The sequence below is a fragment of the Salmo salar genome, chromosome ssa01, assembly GCF_905237065.1.
Source record: "Salmo salar chromosome ssa01, Ssal_v3.1, whole genome shotgun sequence".
In the NCBI taxonomy this organism is placed as follows: Eukaryota; Metazoa; Chordata; class Actinopteri; order Salmoniformes; family Salmonidae; genus Salmo; species Salmo salar.
This window is the reverse complement of record NC_059442.1, coordinates 119946528-119970461: the sequence shown is the minus strand read 5'-3', so window position 1 is coordinate 119970461 and position 23934 is coordinate 119946528. Positions and strand designations below refer to the sequence as shown.

The 23934-nt window shown below is 40.4% G+C and overlaps 1 protein-coding gene across 10 annotated transcripts in view; it reads left to right on the top strand.

Annotated features, from left to right (window-relative positions):
- The window catches only part of LOC106560362 (mitogen-activated protein kinase 10), a 126300-nt gene extending 124413 nt beyond the window's left edge, over positions 1-1887 (top strand). For 4 of the 10 annotated variants that reach the window (XM_045687903.1, XM_045687882.1, XM_045687890.1 and 1 more), the window contains exon 14: positions 209-1887. In XM_045687903.1, the coding sequence (XP_045543859.1) occupies positions 209-351 (143 nt within the window). In that variant the 3' untranslated portion in view covers positions 352-1887. Of the gene's footprint in view, positions 1-203 lie in introns of all 10 variants that reach the window. The other 6 variants (XR_006756965.1, XR_006756964.1, XR_006756962.1 and 3 more) reach the window with 4 other exon arrangements.
- The last annotated feature ends 22047 nt before the right edge of the window (positions 1888-23934 follow it).

The window sequence follows — 23934 nt, the reverse complement described above, 5'->3', positions numbered from 1 at the left end:
CAATTCCATTAAAATTCCAGTCAATTCAGAAAGCAAACGGAATTCCAATTCAAAATTATTCTAATTGAAAAGCATTGAAGTAAATTGGAATTTGAATTTCAGTGTACTTCCTTAATTGACTGGAATTTAAATGGAATTGACCCCAACTCTGGTCTGTGGGGCTCTTAGTTCGTTGTAACCCGGTTATCTGTTGATTCCCTCAGCACAGGTGCAGCCGTGAACAGCAGTGGTGAGAGCCTCCCTTCCCCCTCCGTCAACGATATCTCCTCCATGTCCACTGACCAGACCCTGGCCTCAGACACCGACAGCAGCCTGGAGACCTCCGCAGGACCCCTGGGGTGTTGCAGGTGACTAGCAGCCTGCCTGCGCAACCCAATGTTCTTCAGAAGGTGAAACGCTATGTCCAAACAACCAACCAACCCACCGAAACCTGAAAAAGAACAAAGATTATTCAAATGAAAAAAGGGATTTTTTAGAAAATGCAAAGAATAACGGTTATGAAAGTTAAGCCTGCATTTTCATTTAAAAAGAAACCACAAAAGTATAAGGAAAAAACTGAAATAATACATTTATGAATTTCTAGTTACTTTACTTATACACCCCATCCCCCCCAAAAAATATGGCACCATAAAATGTTTTAAAAAACACTGAGACAGGCATCTTTCTGTGAAGTGTAAATTGACTGGCTGCTGGTAACCCAATTCCTTGCAAGCGCCTGTGCGTCAGTCGATGTGGCAAGGTGGGCCCTTTTCATACATTACTGTACAGCAATATATAAACCTCCATTCACTTTCCCCTATGTGAGTGTATTGCTATGTTTTAATAACCTCTAGGTTTGGTCCTTGGGGTTGTCTCCTGTGTGGTTGACAGATTGGTGTGTTTTCATGTAATTATTTCCAAAGGGGTTAGTGCTAGTGCTCGACACTGCATAGCACCCCCGCCCTTTGTAAATATGTAATTCTGTACAGCTGTGAGCCAGACACACAGACAGACACACAGACACACAGACAGACAGACACACAGACAGACAGACACACAGACAGACAGACACACAGACAGACAGACACACAGACAGACACACAGACAGACAGACAGACAGACAGACAGACAGACAGACAGACAGACAGACAGACAGACAGACAGACAGACAGACAGACAGACAGACAGACAGACAGACAGACAGACAGACAGACAGACAGACAGACAGGGACTGACGGCCAGTAATGGAAGTTCTTCTATAGCACACCTTGCCACATGACATCACCACCTTGACCCCTGACATTTGACCCCTAACCTTTCACCTTAGTTTGACCCCTTGCCTTTTAGTCCTGCTGCATGATTACAAAAGCTAACACTAATTATATGATAAATTACAACTATAGATACTGTGGGTGGACAGACCCACCAACAGCCTTGCATGTCATTCCCAATGTCACCTAACCCCAACCAGGGAGGTCACTCATTCTGTTTCTGTGTCACTACTTTGGTGTGAAGGAGAGAAGTTCAGGAGACAGTCGCCTTATATGTGTGTTACTGTCGGAAGCACAGAACAGTTTGGGGGGGTTTACCTCATAGTTTAGTTTTTAGTTTTGTTCCTCAAATCGCATCCATTTTAATTTACATTGAATGAGTACTACTGTAATTAGAGGTCGACCGATTATGATTTTTCAACGCCGATACCGATTATTGGAGGTTCGAAAAAAGACGATGCCGATTAATCGGCCGATTGTTTTTATTTATTTGTAATAATGGCAATTACAACAATACTGAATGAACACTTGTTTTAACTTAATATAATACATCAATAAAATCAATTTAGCCTCAAATAAATAATGAAACATGTTCAATTTGGTTTAAATAATGCAAAAACAAAGTGTTGGAGAAGAAAGTAAAAGTGCAATATGTGCCATGTAAGAAAGCTAACGTTTAAGTGCCTTGCTCAGAACATGGGAACATATGAAAGCTAGTGGTTCCTTTTTACATGAGTCTTCAATATTCCCAGGTAAGAAGTTTTAGGTTGTAGTTATTATAGGAATTATTGGACTATTTCTCTCTATACGATTTGTATTTCATATACCTTTGACTATTGGATGTTCTTATAGGCACTTTAGTATTGCCAGTGTAATAGTATAGCTTCCGTCCCTCTCCTCGCTCCTACCTGGGCTCAAACCAGGAACACATCGACAACAGCCACCCTCGAAGCAGCGTTACCCATGTAGAGCAAGGGGAACAACTACTCCAAGTCTCAGAGTGAGTGACGTTTGAAACGCTATTAGCGCGCACCCGCTAACTAGCTAGCCATTTCACATCGGTTACACCAGCCTAATCTTGGGAGTTGACAGGCTTGAAGTCATAAACAGCGCAATGCATTGCGAAGAGCTGCTGGCAAAACGCACGAAAGTGCTGTTTGAAAGAATGCTTACGAGCCTGCTGGTGCCTTCCACCGCTCAGTCAGACTGCTCTATCAAATCATAGACTTAATTATCATATAATAAACACACAGAAATACGAGCCTTAGGTCATTAATATGGTCGAATCCGGAAACTATCACCTCCAAAACAAAACGTTTTTTTTTCGTTCAGTGAAATACAGAACCGGTCCGTATTTTATCTAACGGGTGGCATCCCTAAGTCTAATTATTCCTGTTACATTGCACAACCTTCAATGGTATGTCATAATTACGTAAAATTCTGGCAAATTAGTTCGCAACGAGCCAGGCAATGAACGCAAGAGCAGTGACACAATTTCATGTCAGCAGGCAATATTAACTAAATTTGCAGATTTAAAAATATATACTTGTGTATTGATTTTAAAGAAAGGCATTGATGTTTATGGTTAGGTACAGTGGGGGGAAAAAGTATTTGATCCCCTGCTGATTTTGTACGTTTGCCCACTTACAAAGAAATGATCAGTCTATAATTTTAATAGTAGGTTTATTTGAACAGTGAGAGACAGAATAACAACAAAAAAATCCAGAAAAACGCATGTCAAAAATGTTATAAAATGATTTCCATTTTAATGAGGGAAATAAGTATTTGACCCCCTCTGCAAAACATTACTTAGTACTTGGTGGCAAAACCCTTGTTGGCAATCACAGAGGTCAGACGTTTCTTGTAGTTGGCCACCAGGTTTGCACACATCTCAGGAGGGATTTTGTCCCACTCCTCTTTGCAGAGCTTCTCCAAGTCATTAAGGTTTACAGGCTGACGTTTGGCAACTCGAACCTTCAGCTCCCTACACAGATTTTCTATGGGATTAAGGTCTGGAGACTGGCTAGGCCACTCCAGGACCTTAAAAACCTCTTACATCTAGACGTTCCGCTAGCAGAACACCGCCCCAATATCCAATGATAGGGCGTGGCGCGAAATAAAAACTCCTCGAAAATCCGAAAACTTCAATTTTTCAAACATATTACTATTTTACACCATTTTAAAGACAAGACTCTCCTTTATCTAACCACACTGTCAGATTTCAAAAAGGCTTTACAACGAAAGCAAAACATTAGATTATGTCAGGAGAGTACCCAGCCAGAAATAATCAGACACCCATTTTTCAAGCTAGCATATAATGTCACAAAAAACAAAACCACAGCTAAATGCAGCACTAACCTTTGATGATCTTCATCAGATGACAACCCTAGGACATTATGTTATATAATACATGCATGTTTTGTTCAATCAAGTTCATATTTATATCAAAAACCAGCTTTTTACATTAGCATGTGACGTTCAGAACTAGCATTCCCACCGAACACTTCCGGTGAATTTACTAAATTACTCACGATAAACGTTCACAAAAAACATAACAATTATTTTAAGAATTATAGATACAGAACTCCTTTATGCAATCGCGGTGTCTGATTTTAAAATAGCTTTTTGGTGAAAGCACATTTTGCAATATTCTGAGTAGATAGCCCGGCAATCACAGGCTAGCTATTTTGACACCCACCAAGTTTGGTACTCACCAAACTCAGATTTACAATAAGAAAATTTGGATTAACTTTGCTGTTCTAAATCAGAATACACTCACAGAACTTCTTCTTCTAAAACAAATGTTGGTTTGGTTCCAAATAATCCATAGTTATATCCAAATAGCAGCGTTTTGTTCATGCATTCAAGACACTATCCGAAGGGTAACGAAGGGTGACGCGCCGGCGCATTTCGTGACAAAAAAATTCAAAATATTCCATTACCGTACTTCGAAGCATGTCAAACGCTGTTTAAAATCAATTTTTATGCGATTTTTCTCGTAAAATAGCGATAATATTCCGACCGGGAGTCGTTGTTTTCATTCAAAGACTGAAAATGGACCCTTCACGTGCACGCACGCACCCGTCTCATTGTTCTCAGATCGACCACTATCCAAATGCGCTACTGTTTTTCAGCCAGAGACTGCAGAGTCATCATTCAACGTTCTGGCGCCTTCTGAGAGCCTATGGGAGCCTTAGAAAGTGTCACGTTACAGCAGAGATCCTCTGTTTTGGATAGAGATGACAAAGAAGGCCAAGAAATGGTCAGACAGGGTACTTCCTGTACAGAATCTTCTCAGGTTTTGGCCTGCCATTTGAGTTCTGTTATACTCACAGACACCATTCAAACAGTTTTAGAAACTTTAGGGTGTTTTCTATCCAAAGCTACTAATTATATGCATATTCTAGTTTCTGGGCAGGAGTAATAACCAGATAAAATCGGGTACGTTTTTTATCTGGCCGTGAAAATACTGCCCCCTATCCATAACAAGTTAATGTGCTTCTTCTTGAGCCACTTCTTTGTTGCCTTGGCCGTGTGTTTTGGGTCATTGTCATGCTGGAATACCCATCCACGACCCATTTTCAATGCCCTGGCTGAGGGAAGGAGGTTCTCACCCAAGATTTGACAGTACATGGCCCCGTCAAATGATGCGGTGAAGTTGTCCTGTCCCCTTAGCATAAAAACACCCCCAAAGCATAATGTTTCCACCTCCATGTTTGACGGTGGAGATGGTGTTCTTGGCGTCATAGGCAGCATTCCTCCTCCTCCAAACACGGCAAGTTGAGTTGGTGCCAAAGAGCTCCATTTTTGTCTCATCTGACCACAACACTTTCACCAGTTGTCCTCTGCCAATGAACATCTGAATGATTCAATCTTTAGAAGGGCATGTATATGTATTCTTGAGCAGGGGGACCTTGCGGGCGCTGCAGGATTTCAGTCCTTCACGGCGTAGTGTGTTACCAATTGTTTTCTTGGGAACTATGGTTCCAGCTGCCTTGAGATCATTGACAAGATCCTCCTGTGTAGTTCTGGGCTGATTCCTCACCATTCTCATGATCATTGCAACCGCACGAGGTGAGATCTTGCATGGAGCCCCAGGCCGAGGGATATTGACAGTTCTTTTGTGTTCCTTCCATTTGCGAATAATCGCACCAAATGTTGTCACCTTCTCACCAAGCTGCTTGGCGATGGTCTTGTAGCCCATTCCAGCCTTGTGTAGGTCTCCAATCTTGTCCCTGACATTCTTGGAGAGCTCTTTGGTCTTGGCCATGGTGGAGAGTTTAGAATCTGATGGATTGATTGCTTCTGTGGACAGGTGTCTTTTTTACAGGTAACAAGCTGCGGTTAGGAGCACTCCCTTTAAGAGTGTGCTCCTAATCTAAGCTTGTTACCTGTATAAAGGACACCTGGGAGCCAGAAATCTTTCTGATTGAGAGGGGGTCAAATACTTATTTCCCTCATTAAAATGCAAATCATTTTATAACGTTTTTGACATGCGTTTTTCTGGATTTTTTTGTTGTTATTCTGTCTCTCACAGTTCAAATAAACATACCATAAAAATTATAGATTGATAATTTCTTTGTCAGTGGGCAAACGTACAAAATCAGCAGGGGATCAAATACTTTTTTCCCCCACTGTACATTGGTGCAACGACAGTGCTTTTTTCGCAAATGCGCTTGTTAAATCATCTCTCGTTTGTCGAAGTAGGGTGTGATTTGATGAAAAATTAACAGGCACCGCATCGATTATATGCAACACAAGACACGTTAGATGAACTAGTAATATCATCAACAATGTGTAGTTAACTAGTGATTATGTTAAGATTGATCGTTTTTTATAAGATAAGTTTAATGCTAGCTAGCAACTTACCTTGGCTTCTTGCTGCCCTCGCGTAACAGGTAGTCAGCCTGCCATGCGGGCTCCTCGTGGAGTGCAATGTCAGGCAGGTGGTTAGAGCGTTGGACTAGTAACCAGAAGGTTGCAAAAACGAATCCCCGAATCCCCCCTGAACAAGGCAGTTAACCTGTTAGGGCTAGGGGGCAGTATTGACACGGCTGGATAAAAACCACTCCTACCCAGTAACTGGAATATGCATATACTTATTACATATGGATAGAAAATACCCTAAATTTTCTAAAACTGTTTGAATGGTGTCTGTGAGTATAACAGAACTCAAATGGCAGGTCAAAACCTGAGAGATTCCTTTACAGGAAGTGGCCTGTCTGACCATTTCTTGAACTTCTTTTCCATCTCTATCTTTTACTAAGGATCTCTGCTCTAACGTGACACTTCCTACGTCGTCCATAGGCGCTCAGAGCCCGGGAAAAACCTGAATGTCGTCATCCCAGCCCCAGGCTGAAACACATTATCGCCTTTCTCAAGTGGCCGATCAAGAGACTCTGGGCTTAGGCGCGTGACCTGACCGCCACCGTCTTTGTGATTTTTTTCCTCTGTTTGCCGAAAAGGAGATTCCCGGTCGGAATATTATCGCTTTTCTACGAGAAAAATGGCATAAAAATTGATTTTAAACAGCGGTTGACATGCTTCGAAGTACGGTAATGGAATATTTAGAATTTTTTTGTCACGAATTGCGCCATGCGCGCGACCCTTCTTTACCATTTCGGATAGTGTCTGGAACGCACGAACAAAACGCCGCTATTCGGATATAACGATGGATTATTTTGGACCAAACCAACATTTGTTATTGAAGTAGCAGTCCTGGGAGTGCATTCTGACGAAGACAACAAAAGGTAATCAAACTTTTATAATAGTAAATATGATTATGGTGAGTGCTAAACTTGCCGGGTGTCTAAATAGCTAGCCCGTGATGCCTGGGCTATGTACTTAGAATATTGCAAAATGTGCTTTCACCAAAAAGCTATTTTAAAATTGGACATATCGAGTGCATAGAGGAGGTCTGTATCTATAATTCTTAAAATAATTGTTATGCTTTTTGTGAACGTTTATCGTGAGTAATTTAGTAAAATGTTAGCGAATTCCCCGGAAGTTTGCGGGGGGTATGCTAGTTCTGAACGTCACATGCTAATGTAAAAAGCTGTTTTTTGATATAAATATGAACTTGATTGAACAAAACATGCATGTATTGTATAACATAATGTCCTAGGGTTGTCATCTGATGAAGATCATCAAAGGTGAGTGCTGCATTTAGCTGTCTTCTGGGTTTTGGTGACATTATATGCTGGCTTGAAAAATGGGTGTCTGATTATTTCTGGCTTGGTACTCTGCTGACATAATCTAATGTTTTGCTTTTGTTGTAAAGCCTTTTTGAAATCGGACAGTGTGGTTAGATTAACGAGAGTCTTGTCTTTAAATAGCTGTAAAATAGTCATATGTTTGAGAAATTGAAGTAATAGGATTTTTAAGGTTTTGAAAATCGCGCCACAGGCTTCAAGTGGCTGTTACGTAGGTGGGACGAATTCGTCCCGCCTAGCCCAGAGAGGTTAACCCCCGTTCCTAGGCCATCATTGAAAATAAGAATGTGTTCTTAATCTGACTTGCCTAGTTAAATAAAGGTGTTAAATATATATTTTTAATAAATAAATAACAAACAATTCGGCAAATCGGTGGCCAAAAATACCGATTACCGATTGTTATGAAAACTTGCAATCGGCCCTAATTAATCGGCCATTCCGATTAATCGGTCGACCTCTAACTGTAATGCCATATTTTGTCAAAAGGGAATCTGATGATATACAGACTACCTATAAAACCAGTAATGTTAAATATAATTTTTGACTGGAAGTTTATTTATTATTGATTTATTTATTATTTTCATAGACTCAATCAGAATAATGGGAAGTGCCTTGTTTGGAATGATGCTGTTTCCTCATCTTAGATATACAGTAATAACAACGATGCGTGCACTGAAATTAAGCTAAAGATCGATGGATCCCATTACTGAGATGCTGAATTAAGGTATTATTTGAAGTAGAATCTGAAGTTGGTGTCTGTTAGGATTGTAATATTTATGGTAACTTTCCCAAAATTCTGGGTTTTTCCGTAAATCTTATTTGGAGGATTCCCAGTTGGAAGATTCCCTCACTGCTAATTCCCTTGTCCAACCAGGATTTTCTGGAAAACCTGGACATTTTTTGGAAAGTTACCAGAAATGTTGAAACCCGAGTGTCTAGCGTGTCCTGTTCAATCTGTTTCCGCATGATGTCACACCCATTGTCTGCACATACTGTAGATGCACATAGTCACCACTAGTGACCGATGCCCATGTCCTCCCTATTGGAACTATACTACGACCATTACCATGTTATTGTTGCATCTTTGAATAACTAAATAATGTAGAATTTAAACCTACTTTTTAAAACACAATGGACTTGTTATCAGATAGTCATCATCATATAAATGTTATTCTGACCTATATAGTTACCTAGCAACTGAGCAGAATACCTCCTAATTTGTATGGTTTTGTTTTGTATCTGTAAATGTCTTATTTGATCAGTGTCCTTACGTTTCAATAAAGGGATGAAATAATCAGTTTTACTTTTGTTTGTATACTGTATATAAGCATGAGATCCATACGTGGTAGTTTAATCTACTACACTTCTAGATTAAGCACAGTTTACGGAAACATTGGGAGATTGGTTGGGATAGCAGCAATGTTTCATTGTGCGTATTTGTCTTGTTATGACATTCAAATTGTTAAGGTATTCCTGCATGTTTGTTGCAAGCCAGTGCATTAGCAAAAATGTATAACTTTCTTGCTTACATGGACAATAACATATAAATACTGTAAATAGATAGATAGTATGTCATAATTAATAAAAACCTATAGAAGTAATATTGATAGTCACATTTCAATTAGAATTACACCCTTATTTCTAATGTCTCCATACTGTAAATAAGTGGGCAAGTACTTGTAAGTACTGTATACAGTACAGTGCAGTCATATACACTTTAAAGAGCTAATAAAGTGCAAAACTGGGGTTCTGAGATTTATCCAGGATAGGGCTCGGCTTCCTGTTCACAAGCTCTAAGAAATGTTTTAGAACGGGGTAGAACTTTAATGTATATAGTATTTTACATCAATTAACAACATAGTTTTCTTACCACTGGTTTATGCTGCCCTACAAAGGCAAAACCCAGTAACTACAAATTTGGTCAAAAATCTTTGATCTGTTGAAATGGCCAGGTATATTATCTGATTTAATGTGGTATTTCGTTTCCTGACACAAGAACAAGCCAGTTGATCAGAATATATCATGGAGTATCAGAAATTGCCATCTGTCTAGACAGAAAACTACTTTGAAGTCAGATTTTGCAGTAAAACAATTGTGTAGATACTGCATTTTGCCTTTGTAGAGCAGTATGGTGGGAATTAGTTCATACTACACACAAATCAGACAGAAGCTTGATGTGCTGTTGTACATTATCCACTGGATGTTTTTAAATATAAGAACCCATACGTTTGTCATTATTATTACTGAAGTGAAGCGGGTCCTTGTTTTGAAAGTCTGAATCTCTCACTAACAACTAAAACTGTACAGGGATGATCATTAAATGCAAAAAATGTTTATTTGTGAACTTTTTATCCTACGCATACAATAACAAAAACATCTTCAAATTTCTTCAGAAAAGTACATGTTCTAAAGTGCTGGAAGTGGGCCTATTTTATTCCAACTGCTTATTTTAGACAGCTAGCACATCAGTATTTACTGTAGGTGTCAGACATGAATGTAAACGATGTGGTTTCCTACTACACCTATGACTTCAAATAAATCAGTATTTGTCAGCTGAATTTAATGGGAAAAGGCATGTGGACAAAGGGCGTTATTTTTAACAATGTTCTCAGATGTTTTGGGCCTTAACTTTGTACACTATTTTATGAGGACCCTCAGGGCAGAGGAGTCAATGTAAGGGTTTTCTTTACATTTAACATTTACATTTAAGTCATTTAGCAGACGCTCTTATCCAGAGCGACTTACAAATTGGTGCATTCACCTTATGATATCCAGTGGAACAACCACTTTACAATAGTGCATCTAAATCTTTTACGGGGGGGGGTTAGAAGGATTACTTTATCCTAGGTATTCCTTAAAGAGGTGGGGTTTCAGGTGTCTCCGGAAGGTGTTGATTGACTCCGCTGTCCTGGCGTCGTGAGGGAGCTTGTTCCACCATTGGGGTGCCAGAGCAGCGAACAGTTTTGACTGGGCTGAGCGGGAACTGTGCTTCTTCAGAGGTAGGGAGGCGAGCAGGCTAGATTTGGATGAACGCAGTGCCCTTGTTTGGGTGTTCTTGTTGTGTACATTTAACAGTATCGTGGTAGAGTATGTCATTGGAAAAATGATCAGGGGTATATACAGTGTATTTGTGTATAGTCACATTAAAACTAGAATTAGACTTGGTTGGGACATTATGGTTGGGGAAGGGGTATCAATACCGAATGATCATTTCTGTTATTAAAGACCCTTCAATATGACGTGCATTTGATCTGAAAGTCTTTGTGAAAGACACAAATGCTTTTGGACAAAATTAAATCTTGCCTTTACAGTTAATTAATTGTCCACGAGGCCTGTCTGTATTGCTCAACCGTTGTTTTTATGCCATAAGATGTCATAGGAACATATCTGGCATAACATTCATCCAAAATCTCTTTGACTCATATCAAATGAGTCTATCCTAGTCATTGAAACAACAATGCTAGTGTCCATTATTACTTCTTGATGATCATACTATAACAGCGCAATAAACAATTATTATAGTTAAACCAAGAGGCTGATGTTGTGAATAGCTAATAATGTTAGGAACAGAACAGATTATAGTTGATGTTGAGAGTTGTTATGTGAAGTTGAAATCTAAACAGGTGATTTGGTTCGTCTGAATCAGGGCGTTTTTCTGATGTAAGTTAGTGAACCATTTAGTTGACATGATGGTTATCACGTTGAAAATAATTTATCTGGTTCACACTGATGATCGATCTGAGTTTACTTGAGTTTATTTTATTTTTACAGGGACAGTGCACATTAATCAACGTTTCAGTAAAAGTGCCGGTTTTAGCCAGCCGGCTAATTTTCAACCGCAGTCCCTGGGCAGGTTATTAAAAACAATTACAATATAGACAATCATTGAACAGTGAGCACACGCAGAGTAACATAGGACAAGCAAGACATAGCATACAGACAGAGCAACATAGGACAAGCAAGATGTAGCATACAGACAGAGCAACATAGAACAAAAAGCAACAAGACAAAATCCATAAAAACAACAAAGTGTTTCCACACCTCACAAGCTACAGACAACAGACAACATGGAAAGCGGCAATACACAGCTAGGGATTATGTTCACAAGTCTGATTGACCTTTAGCCATGTCTTCATGCATTTTGTGAAAGTGTGATATGTGGTGCAGTTATGTGTGTCTGATGGCAGTGTATTCCAGACATGGGAAGCTCTCACAGAGAAAGCGGATTTACTAAAGGTGCTTTTCCTTAACCTCGCAGTCAAGTCAGCGTCAGAAATTAAATAATTAAAATTAGAAAACATTGGTAAAATATTATATTGTCATTTAAAGAATTATAGATTTACATCTCTTGAACGCAATCAACTTGCCAGATTTAAAAATAACCTTACTGGGAAATCACACTTTGTAATAATCTGAGCACTGCGCCCAGAAAAATACGCGTTGCGATACAGACTAGACGTCATGTTGGGGAGATCTAAAATCGAAAATACTATGTAAATAATCCATTACCTTTGATTCTCTTCATCAGATGTCACTTCCAGGTATCACAGGTCCATAACGAATGTAGTTTTGTTCAAAAAAGCTCATCATTTATGTCCAAAAATCTCCGTCTCGTTAGCACATGATGTAAGCCAGCCGGACTTCTCGTCATGAACGAGGGGAAAAAATATATTTCCGTTCGTTCAAACATGTCAAACGTTGTATAGCATAAATCATTAGGGCCTTTTTTAACCAGAACATGAATAATATTCAAGGTGGACGAATGCATACTCTTTTATAACGTATTGGAACGAGGGTACCCAACATGAACTAGCGCGCCAGGTGTCTAATGGGACATCACCGTTCCATGGCTCTTGTTCGGTCAGATCTCCCTCCAGAAGACTCAAAACACTTTGTAAAGGCTGGTGACATCTAGTGGAAGCAATAGGAAGTGCCAAAATATTCCTAAACCCCTGTGTTTTTCAATGGGATAGGTTTAAAGTCAATACAACACATCAGGTATCCACTTCCTGTCAGAAAATGTCTCAGGGTTTTGCCTGCCAAATGAGTTCTGTTATACTCACAGACACCATTCAAACAGTTTTGGAAACTTTAGAGTGTTTTCTATCCATATATAATAAGTATATGCATATTCTAGTTACTGGGTAGGATTAGTAACCAGATTAAATCGGGTACATTTTTTTTATCCAGACGTGCAAATGCTGCCCCCTAGACCCAACAGGTTAAGTGTGCCTTGAATTCTAAATAAATCACTGACAGTGTCACCAGCAAAGCACCATCACCATCACACCTCCTCCTCCATGCTTCACAGTGGGAACCACACATGCAGAGATCATCCGTTCACCTACTCTGCGTCTAACTACGACACGGCGGTTGTTACCAAAAATCTCTCATTTGGACTCAGACCAAAGGACAGATTTCCACGGGTTTAATGTCCATTGCTCGTGTTTCTTGGCCCAAGAAAGTCTCTTATTGGTGTCCTTTAGTAGTGGTTTCTTTGCAGCAATTCGACTACGAAGGCCTGATTCATGCAGTCTCCTCTGAACAGTTGATGTTGAGATGTGTCTGTTACTGAATTTATTTGGGCTGCAATCGGAAGTGCAGCTAACTCTCATGAACTTATCCTCCATAGCAGTATGGACTTGGCCCAAATAGAGCTATCTTCTGTATACCACCCCTTCCTTGTCACAACACAACTGACTGGCTCAAATGCATTAACCTCTTATGGCTAGGGGGCAGTATTTTCACGGCTGGATAAAAAACGTACCCGATATAATCTGGTTACTAATCCTACCCAGTAACTAGAATATGCATATACTTATTATATATGGATGGAAAACACCCTAAAGTTTCTAAAACTGTTTGAATGGTGTCTGTGAGTATAACAGAACTCAAATGGCAGGTCAAAACCTGAGAGATTCCTTTACAGGAAGTGGCCTGTCTGACCATTTCTGGAACTTCTTTGCCATCTCTATCTTTTACTAAGGATCTCTGCTCTAACGTGACACTTCCTACGGAACTATACAGTCACCTCTCATGGCAGACCTTGTGGATCTGCTGCCATATGTTTGGGTTTTCTGTTTTACAAAAATACTGAGTGGAGGGGGAGCCAGGCCATTTAGGATCTTGAATACAAGACATGCGTCGGTGTATTGCACAAGATTTTCCCAAACCAGGAGCTCATGCTTTCTGAGGATGTAACAGTGATGATGGCTATTGGGCTTCCTATCGAGCACTTTGAGAGCCTGTTTGTAGACAGACTGAATAGGTTTTAATGTTGTATAGCAAGCTTGGGTCCAACTAGTCAAGCAGTATGTTAAGTGGGGGAGTATCATCGATTTGAAATACAGTTTTGCTACCTCTGTGGTCAAACAATTTCGTATAAATCGGAAATTAGCTAGGTTGAATTTGGTTATTTGAATTACCTTTTTCACATGCTTTTTAAAAGAGAGGTTGGAATCAAGTATGATTCCAAGGTACTTAAAATCAGATACCACCTGGAGCTTCTCCCCTGACACATAGACATCTAGCTCAGTAGCATCTGTTGCCATCTTTGTGAAGAACATGCAAACTGTTTTTTTGACATTGAGATGCAAACACGAGTCACTGAGCCACTTTGTAACCTGGACCATTACAGTAGTGAGTTCTTGTGCAGCTTGTTGTTTGCTCTTTGCATGCACATATATCACTGTATCATCTGCATACATTTGAACTTCAGACCCAGTGCAGACGGAAGGCAGATCATTAATGTACAGGCTGAACAGGAGGGGCCCCAGTATTGACCCTTGGGGCACGCCCACATCATAGCTAAGAGTGGGCGACAGCTCATTGCTCACTCTGACACACTGAGTTCTGCCTTCAAGGTATGATTTCATCCATCTCAAGGCATCGGGGGAAAAGTTGAACTTGGACAATTTGGAATGCAAGCTCCAAGGCTTGCATTCCAATCAAATAAAACAAACACAAAGAAAATGGTTAAAAAGAGAAAAAAAAATACTGAAACCTGTTTAAAACACTTAACATTTTAAAAGCACAGTATATGTAAAAATGTATATATGTATGTGATTGAAAATAAACAAACTTTGAACTTGGGAATGAGTATGTTTTTTTTAATTATTGCTTTAAGAGAATGTTTCTATCTGTGTGTGTGTGCACACTATTGTCGTTGGCCTTACAGTGCTGCCTCCTGTCCATCTCCCAAATCTCCCTTAGAAACAGGGCGGAGTTGGCATGGAAACAAAGTTTCTCGTTGAGTTTGGTATGTCCCAAATAGCACCCAGTGTTGTTGCGGAGACCTTATCATGAGTCATGACTGCAGTGAAATTCTACATGACCACTGAGTCACGGTAATCTCCTCTTATACACTCTGGACATGCGTTAGTAGTACCCAACTGGCTAACAATCATCAGGTTGCTAATGGCCTGGTACTCAGGGCTCTATTGTCCCTCTAACCACTCTGACATCATCAAAACAGTATGAAAAATGTTCAACAACAGGTTGAAACTGAGTGGAAAACATGTTTTTTGTGGATGTTGTTTCAAAACTTAATATAATGAAACAGCAGAAAAACAAACAAATTGGTCTAGCCTAAATTTTGAAAAGCCTAAAATAAGGAATTTTGTATATTTTCATAATTAATAGGCTGACACATTACCTTTAGCAACAGAATATCTCACCATCATGCATTTCTCATCCCCTCTCTCCATTCCTTTCTCCAGCGGGTCTGTCAACAGTTTAATGAAATATGTTTAGTTGTGAAAACATGTTACTAGCGATGTTCCCATACAGATTTCACTTGGTTTCCCAAATTAAGCACTGCGTAGCTGCAGGAACAGGGTTGGAGAGCCCATGGCATACATAGTTTGGTCAGAATATCATCTGTTGCACAGCGAAATAACAGGAGTAGCCCTGACATGAGTGAAAAACGTAATGGTGGGAAAGTGGCCATCCTTTCGCTATTCCAGGGCATATGGATAACGTCTTTTTTGTTCATGCCCATTTCATAATGGGTCATATTAGGGGGGTGCTCCCTCTGCTGTTTCCTGAAGTCCACAATCATCTCCTTTGTTTTTTGATGTTGAGGTTATTTTCCTGGCACCACACTCAAAGAGCCCTCAGCCTACATGGAGGAGGTGAGGGCTCTGGGAGTGTGGTACCAGGAATATTCCACACTCCCAGAGCCCTCAGCTCCTCCCTGTAGGCTAAGGGCTCTGGGAGTGTGGTGCCAGGAAAATAACCTCTCACTCAACGTCAACAAAACAAAGGAGATGATTGTGGACTTCAGGAAACAGCAGAGGGAGCACCCCCCTATCCACATCGACGGGACAGCAGTGGAGAAGGTGGAAAGCTTCCAGTTGGTCCACCCACACAGTCCACCCGCAACCGCGCCTCTTCAACCATAGGATGCTGAAGAAATGTGGCTTGGCACCTAAAACCCTCAAACTTTTACAGATGCACAATTGTAAGCATCCTGTCAGGCTGTATCACCGCCTGGTACAGCAACTGCACCCTCCGCAACTGCAGGGCTTTCCAGAGGGTGGTGCGGTCTGCCAAACGCATCACCGGGGACAAACTATCTTCCCTCCAGGACACCGACAGCACCTGATGTCACAGGAAGGCCAAAAAGATAATCAAGGACAACAACCACCCAAGCCACTGCCTGTTCACCCCGCTATCATCCAGAAGGCGAGGTCAGTACAGGTGCATCAAAGCTGGGACTGAGCGACTGAAAAACAGCAAGGCCATCAGACTGTTAAATAGCCATCACGAGCACATTAGAGGCTGCTGCCTATATACATAGACTGGCCACTTTTATAAATGGAACATTAGTCACTTTAATAATGTTTACATATCTTGCATTACTCATCTCATATGTATATACTGTATTCAATACTATTCCATACTATTCTACTGTATCTTAGTCTATGTCGCTCTGACATTGCTCATCCATACATTCATTTATTCTTAATTCCATTCCTTTACTTAGATTTGTGTGTATTCTGTATATGTTGTGAAATTGTTAGAAATTACTTGTTAGATATTACTGCACTGTCGGAGCTAGAAACACAAGCATTTCGCTACACCCGCAATAAAATCTGCTAAACACGTGTATGTGACCAATAAGATTTGATTTAAAGACAAGATTAAATTGAGAATAGTCTGATGGGTGAACATATGATCACTTGATGAGAGAACAGTGTGTACAACCTGAGACAAGGAACAGAGCGCAAGCTTTATTTGCAACTTTCCCAAATCATCAATAGCCGATAGATGCATCATGCAGCCCATATACCTTTTGATTTCTAAGGCATTCTATAGTTTGTATCATTCACAACTAAAGTTGCCAAATAACTCTAAATCTAGCATATAGGACCTGTTTCAAACGCTCAGTATAGCCACTTCATATGCGCCCCCTCGCTCCGGAATGGGAAAAATATCCTCTCTATTTTATTCAGTTAAGTTAAAAGAATGGCACGGGACTTATCTTATATCTTATTTGCTAAACGAACAAGCCTACAGCCTATGGCATGGCGCATAGCCAGATAACATGCAGTAGGCCAACTCATATTCTGTTCTTCTGAAATAGATATTTTTCTTTAGACCTGCCTAAAATAAATAATGTATTTATTGTGATGGTGTTTATTCAATTGATTTATTAAAATGTTTTAAATGTAGATGTTCCAAAGGCGTGCATCAGTGGCTTGTATACTACTTGTATGCTTGGAGGCTTAGAGAACATGGTTATGTTAATTAACGGTCAATTACCGTGAGACCAGAAGTCTTTTGCATGACAATAACAGGCTGACAAAATGGCATACTGCCACAGCCTTTTCAACCTTTGTTATCCTTAATAGAACCAACCTAGGAGTGTTGGAGTGTTTTACCCATTAACATGTGGCCAAGCGAGGAGTGATGGGGCTCCATTCAATCTGTATTGCTGAAGCGTTACAGATTGTGCAATAGAAATGTAAATGTAATTTCTGACTGAGACTGCATATGCAACGCTTAGTACCTTGAATGTAGTCTCCACTAATGGGGCCTTTAAATTTCAATCGCGCTGCAACGCTGAACTTCAGTACCAGTCAAAAGTTTGGACACACCTTCTCATTCAAGGGATTTTGTTACTTTTACTATTTTCTACATTGTAGAATAAGAGTGAAGACATCTAAACTATGAAATAACACATATGGAATCCTGTAGTAACCAAAAAGGTGTTAAACAAATCAAAATATATTTTATATTTGAGATTCTTCAAAGTAGCCACCTGTTCTCTTTCCCTTCCCACCTGTCATGACGTTGGCCTCTTTTGGTACAGGGAGGACAGTTGACCCCTCCCTTTTGCACACAATCCACCCTGTGTGTAAAGGGTCGTAAAAACTCTAAAATTCCAGGAGAGTCTCTGGCCACATGGCCCATAGAGAGACACAGGAAATTCTTCCAACTCATAGAATTGGAGAGCCAAACGACATTTTGTGTTCTGGAGAAGGTATGGAAGATTGGTGAAGAATCCAGCTACGAACTGATCTGCTTGGTACCATTTTGTGATACTCAGAAGAGACAATATAGCCATATTACCATAAAACTGTTTATATAATAGACTCAGTTTAAGACTTGCATCATATGGGTGTATGGAATGTATTAACCTCTCTAGGCTAGGCGGGACGAATTCGTCCCACCTACGTAACAGCCACTGCTATCCTGTGGCGCGATTTTCAAAACCTTAAAAATCCTATTACTTCAATTTCTCAAACATATGACTATTTTACAGCCATTTAAAGACAAGACTCTCGTTAATCTAACCACACTGTCCGATTTCAAAAAGGCTTTACAACGAAAGCAAAACATTAGATTATGTCAGCAGAGTACCAAGCCAGAAATAATCAGACACCCATTTTTCAAGCCAGCATATAATGTCACCAAAACCCAGAAGACAGCTAAATGCAGCACTCACCTTTGATGATCTTCATCAGATGACAACCCTAGGACATTATGTTATACAATACATGCATGTTTTGTTCAATCAAGTTCATATTTATATCAAAAAACAGCTTTTTACATTAGCATGTGACGTTCAGAACTAGCATACCCCCCGCAAACTTCCGGGGAATTCGCTAACATTTTACTAAATTACTCACGATAAACGTTCACAAAAAGCATAACAATTATTTTAAGAATTATAGATACAGACCTCCTCTATGCACTTCGATATGTCCGATTTTAAAATAGCTTTTGGTGAAAGCACATTTTGCAATATTCTAAGTACATAGCCCAGGCATCACGGGCTCGCTATTTAGACACCCGGCAAGTTTAGCACTCACCATAATCATATTTACTATTATAAAAGTTTGATTACCTTTTGTTGTCTTCGTCAGAATACACACCCAGGACTGCTACTTCAATAACAAATGTTGGTTTGGTCCAAAATAATCCATCGTTATATCCGAATAGCGGCGTTTTGTTCGTGCGTTCCAGACACTATCCGAAATAGTAAAGAAGTGTCGCGCGCATGGCGCAATTCGTGACAATAAAATTCTAAGTATTCCATTACCGTACTTCGAAGCATGTCAACCGCTGTTTTAAATAAATTTTTACGACACTTTTCTCGTAGAAAAGCGATAATATTCCGACAGGGAATCTCCTTTTCGGCAAACAGAGGAAAAAATCCCAAAGGCGGGGGCGGTCGGGTCACGCGCCTAAGCCCAGTGTCCCTTGATCGGCCACTTGAGAAAGGCGATAATGTGTTTCAGCCTGGGGCTGGGATGACGACATTCTGTTTTTTCCCGGGCTCTGAGCGCCTATGGACGACGTAGGAAGTGTCACGTTAGAGCAGAGATCCTTAGTAAAAGATAGAGATGGAAAAGAAGTTCAAGAAATGGTCAGACAGGCCACTTCCTGTAAAGGAATCTCTCAGGTTTTGACCTGCCATTTGAGTTCTGTTATACTCACAGACACCATTCAAACAGTTTTAGAAACTTTAGGGTGTTTTCTATCCATATGTAATAAGTATATGCATATTCTAGTTACTGGGTAGGAGTGGTAACCAGATTAAATCGGGTATGTTTTTTATCCAGCCGTGTCAATACTGCCCCCTAGCCCTAACAGGTTAGTGTAGTAAATAAATGATTTTAAGACAATTGATGTATGGATGATTTTAGTAAAGACTGGGTTCGTGCAGATACAACAATTTACGACGTTTGGGATGAGACTGGACTAGAGGTAAAATACACCAATTAAACTAGAAGATAATCTGCCTATACTATAATAGAATATAATATTATTGTACAGGAAAGTTATATTAGGAAAATTATAGCTTTGTAATCTGAATATTCTCCTTGGTGCCCCGATCTCCTAGTTAATTACAATTAAACGATTAATCAGCTTAATCGCGTGATAATAATTACAGGGAGCTAATTGATAAACATATCTTCCGTTTAATGGTAACCCAAAGACACGACACACCCTTTCCAGCTTTGCACACTCTTGGTATTCTCGCAACCAAAGTTGAAGCACAAGCATTCTGCTACACCCGCAATAACATCTGCTAAACACGTGTATGTAACGAAGAACATTTGATTTGATCTAGAAAGTGTGTGCCCTCAGGCCTGGGGCTAAGCAAAAGTCATTCCTCTACTTAAGAATAGTAAAGCTGTTACGCTGGTATAAAGGATTTTGGAGACAGGCGCAGGAATACACCCAAAACAAACACGTATACAAAAACACTGGGCTGTACCCAAACAAAAGAGCGAGGGTAAATCTTGTTAACCGACACGGGACGATACCCATAGTACACAGTATATATAGCACGTAGGATAACAGCTGCACCAACGCATAGGTACTCACACCACCAACGGACATGGGAACAATAATCAACCCCACCATGTTGAACAAAGGTCACATTTTTACAAATACAATCAGTGGGAATAGGGGCCAGGTGTGCGCAATGAAAGTTCCAGAGGGATCTGTGACAAAAGCCCCCTTTACTGGCTCAAATAGCTGACCAAGCAGCCTGTTATCAACCCTTAGTAAACTTTTGACTTTCAGCATGCCTATAGGGAAGAACATTTAACATGCACAGCACACAGCACAAATGACTGATGGTTGACTGAGAGAAATTGATGATAAAAAGTGTGTGTGTGTGTGTTCTGTGTTATTATGACTTAGAAGTGTCAACCTGACCACATCCTTCTAGTAGGACATTCAGTGATTGGCTTTGGAAAAAATGACTATCAACAGTGTACAGTTAAAATGTTATTAAACATTCAGATCTGGATTGAAAAATAGGCTAAATCTAGGCTTTGTCTACACTCAAGTTAAATAAAGGATGCAGGACATGAGGACCATGCCTCAGGACTACCTCAGGACTCCCTGGCTGTCCCTGTCCCCAGTCTACCTGGTCTTGCTGCTGATCCAGTCTCTAGTGTTTCTGTCTGCAGCTATGGAACCCTGATCTGCTCAGGGCTCACCGGAGGTGCTACCTTGTCCCAAACCTGCTGTTTGATCCTGTCTCTCTCTACCGGACCTACACGTCTCAACCTCTAAATGCTCAGCTATGAAGAGCCAACTGGCATTTATTCCTAAGGTGCTGAACTATTGCACCCTCTATGAAAGTTTTTCAAATCTTGAAGAACGATCTGCCCTGAATGGCTGTACTCTTTTATAATCTCCACCAGCACAGCCAGAAGAGGACTGGCCACCCCTCAGAGCCTGGTTCCTCTCTAGGTTTATTCCTAGGTTCCTGCCTTTCTTAGGGAGTTTTTCCTAGCCACTGTGCTTCTACATTTGCATTGCTTGCACGTTGGGGTTTTAGGTTGTGTATCGGTAAAAGCACTTTGTGACAACTGCTGATGTAAAAGGGGCTTTATAAATACATTTGATAGAGTTCTTATATATGCTTCTATTCATGTCAGTAACTCTAAATCTAAATATGACATCTTACATTTCCTCAATAGGAAGTTGTACCTTTTAAGCCAACACTTTTTCCTGGTCTTTCCTGCTGGGGACAGGGAGCTTCAGGTTTGGCAATGGAGGGCCTAGAGAATTGGAATATTAACAATAATTAGTGCCCACATTTATGAAAGAATGAAATTCAATTTGGGTTGGCTGTGTATCTCATCTGATTGAGAATTGCTGATGATTTACATTTACATTTAAGTCATTTAGCAGACGCTCTTATCCAGAGCGACTTACAAAATGGTGCATTCACCTTATGATATCCAGTGGAACAACCACTTTACAATAGTGCATCTAAATCTTTTAAGGGGGGGGGTTAGAAGGATTACTTTATCCTATCCTAGGTATTCCTTAAAGAGGTGGGGTTTCAGGTGTCTCCGGAAGGTGGTGATTGACTCCGCTGTCCTGGCGTCGTGAGGGAGCTTGTTCCACCATTGGGGTGCCAGAGCAGCGAACAGTTTTGACTGGGCTGAGCGGGAACTGTGCTTCCTCAGAGGTAGGGGGGCCAGCAGGCCATTGGTGGATGAACGCAGTGACCTTGTTTGGGTGTAGGGCCTGATCAGAGCCTGAAGGTATGGAGGTGCCGTTCCCTTCACAGCTCCGTAGGCAATCACCATGGTCATGATGATATACTGTATGTCTATTTTCTTAAAAAAATATGCCACCGAACCACACAATTCTATCTAGTGACAGTGCACACAACCGTTCGCTTATTTTACCAGGTCAAAAATAACATCAATAACATCAGACCTGGCAAAGAGGACAGAGCTCTCAAGTAAAAGGCATATCCATAGCAGCAGCTATGGTATGGATAAATACAATGGGACACCACCACAGCTGCATGAATGTGTGATCTTTCTATAATATTAGCTAATATAACAATTTCCAGACCCAACGAATAACAGAACAGTAGGAAGGCTATTGTCGCTGTATTGTAGCCAACTGTACCCAAACCCATCAACCAACTACTAGCTAGGGTTAGGGTTAGGCTACGTTATTATCGTTTAATAATGTTGTACTGTAGCCTACTGCACCCCATATCAACCAACTTACCAACTAGTAGTGACAAGGCTATATTGTTGTCATTCAGTAATACTGTAACGGTAATGTTCCCTAGTGTACACCACATTAACCATCTAGCTAGCTAGTGATACAGGCTTTTTAACAAAATATGTATCTAGCTAGCTAGTGTGATTGCATGTAAAACAACTTTACAGATGATTACAAAGTTGACAGCAATGTTCACTTACCGATCTGTTGCTCTTGGGAAATAGATGGAGGCATCCAAATAGAAAAGGAAAAGGGGATACCTAGTCATTTTACAACAAATCATTCAACTGAAATGTGTATTCCGCACTTAACCCAACCCCTCTGAATCAGAGAGGTGCGGGGGGCTGCCATAATCGACATCCACGTCTTCGGTGCCTTGGGGAACAGTGGGTTAACTGACTTGCTGAGGGGCAGAAAAATAGAGTTTTATCCTGTCAGATTGGGGATTCGATACAGCAACTTTCGATTACTGGCCCAATGCACTACCACTATGCTGGAAGGATATTGACCTCATCCATCAGTAGAGGATTCCTGGATATTCTTTAATAGTGCCTTCCTCACCATATTAAAAAAGCATGCCCCATTCAAAAAATGTAGAACCAGGAACAGAATGATGTAATTCCAGCCCCAGGCTGAAACACATTGGCGCCTTTGGTAAGTGCTCTATCAGAGGACCATCAGACTGAGGCTCGTGCACGAGGGGATCCCATGTTTTTATTTTCTCTCTCTTTGAACGTAAACACGCTTTCCCGGTCAGAATATTATCGCTTTTTTACGAGAAAAATGGCATAAAAATTGCTTTTAAACAGCGGTTGACATGCTTCGAAGTACGGTAATGGAATATTTAGAATTTTTTTGTCACTTAACGCGTCGTGCGCGTCACCCTTCTTTACACTTCGGATAGTGTCTTGAACGCACGAACAAAACAGAGGATATTTGAACATAACTATGGATTATTTTGAACCAAACCAACATTTGTTATTGAAGTAGAAGTCCTGGGAGTGCATTCTGACGAAGAACAGCAAAGGTAATAACATTTTTCTTATAGTAAATCTGACTTTGGTGAGGGCTAAACTTGGTGGGTGTCTAAATAGCTAGCCCTGTGATGCCGGGCTATCTACTCAGAATATTGCAAAATGTGCTTTCACCGAAAAGCTATTTTAACCTCTTATGGCTAGGGGGCAGTATTTTCACGGCTGGATAAAAAACGTACCCGATTTAATCTGGTTACTAATCCTACCCAGTAACTAGAATATGCATATACTTATTATATATGGATAGAAAACACCCTAAAGTTTCTAAAACTGTTTGAATGGTGTCTGTGAGTATAACAGAACTCAAATGGCAGGTCAAAACCTGAGAGATTCCTTTACAGGAAGTGGCCTGTCTGACCATTTCTGGAACTTCTTTGCCATCTCTATCTTTTACAAAGGATCTCTGCTCTAACGTGACACTTCCTACGTCGTCCATAG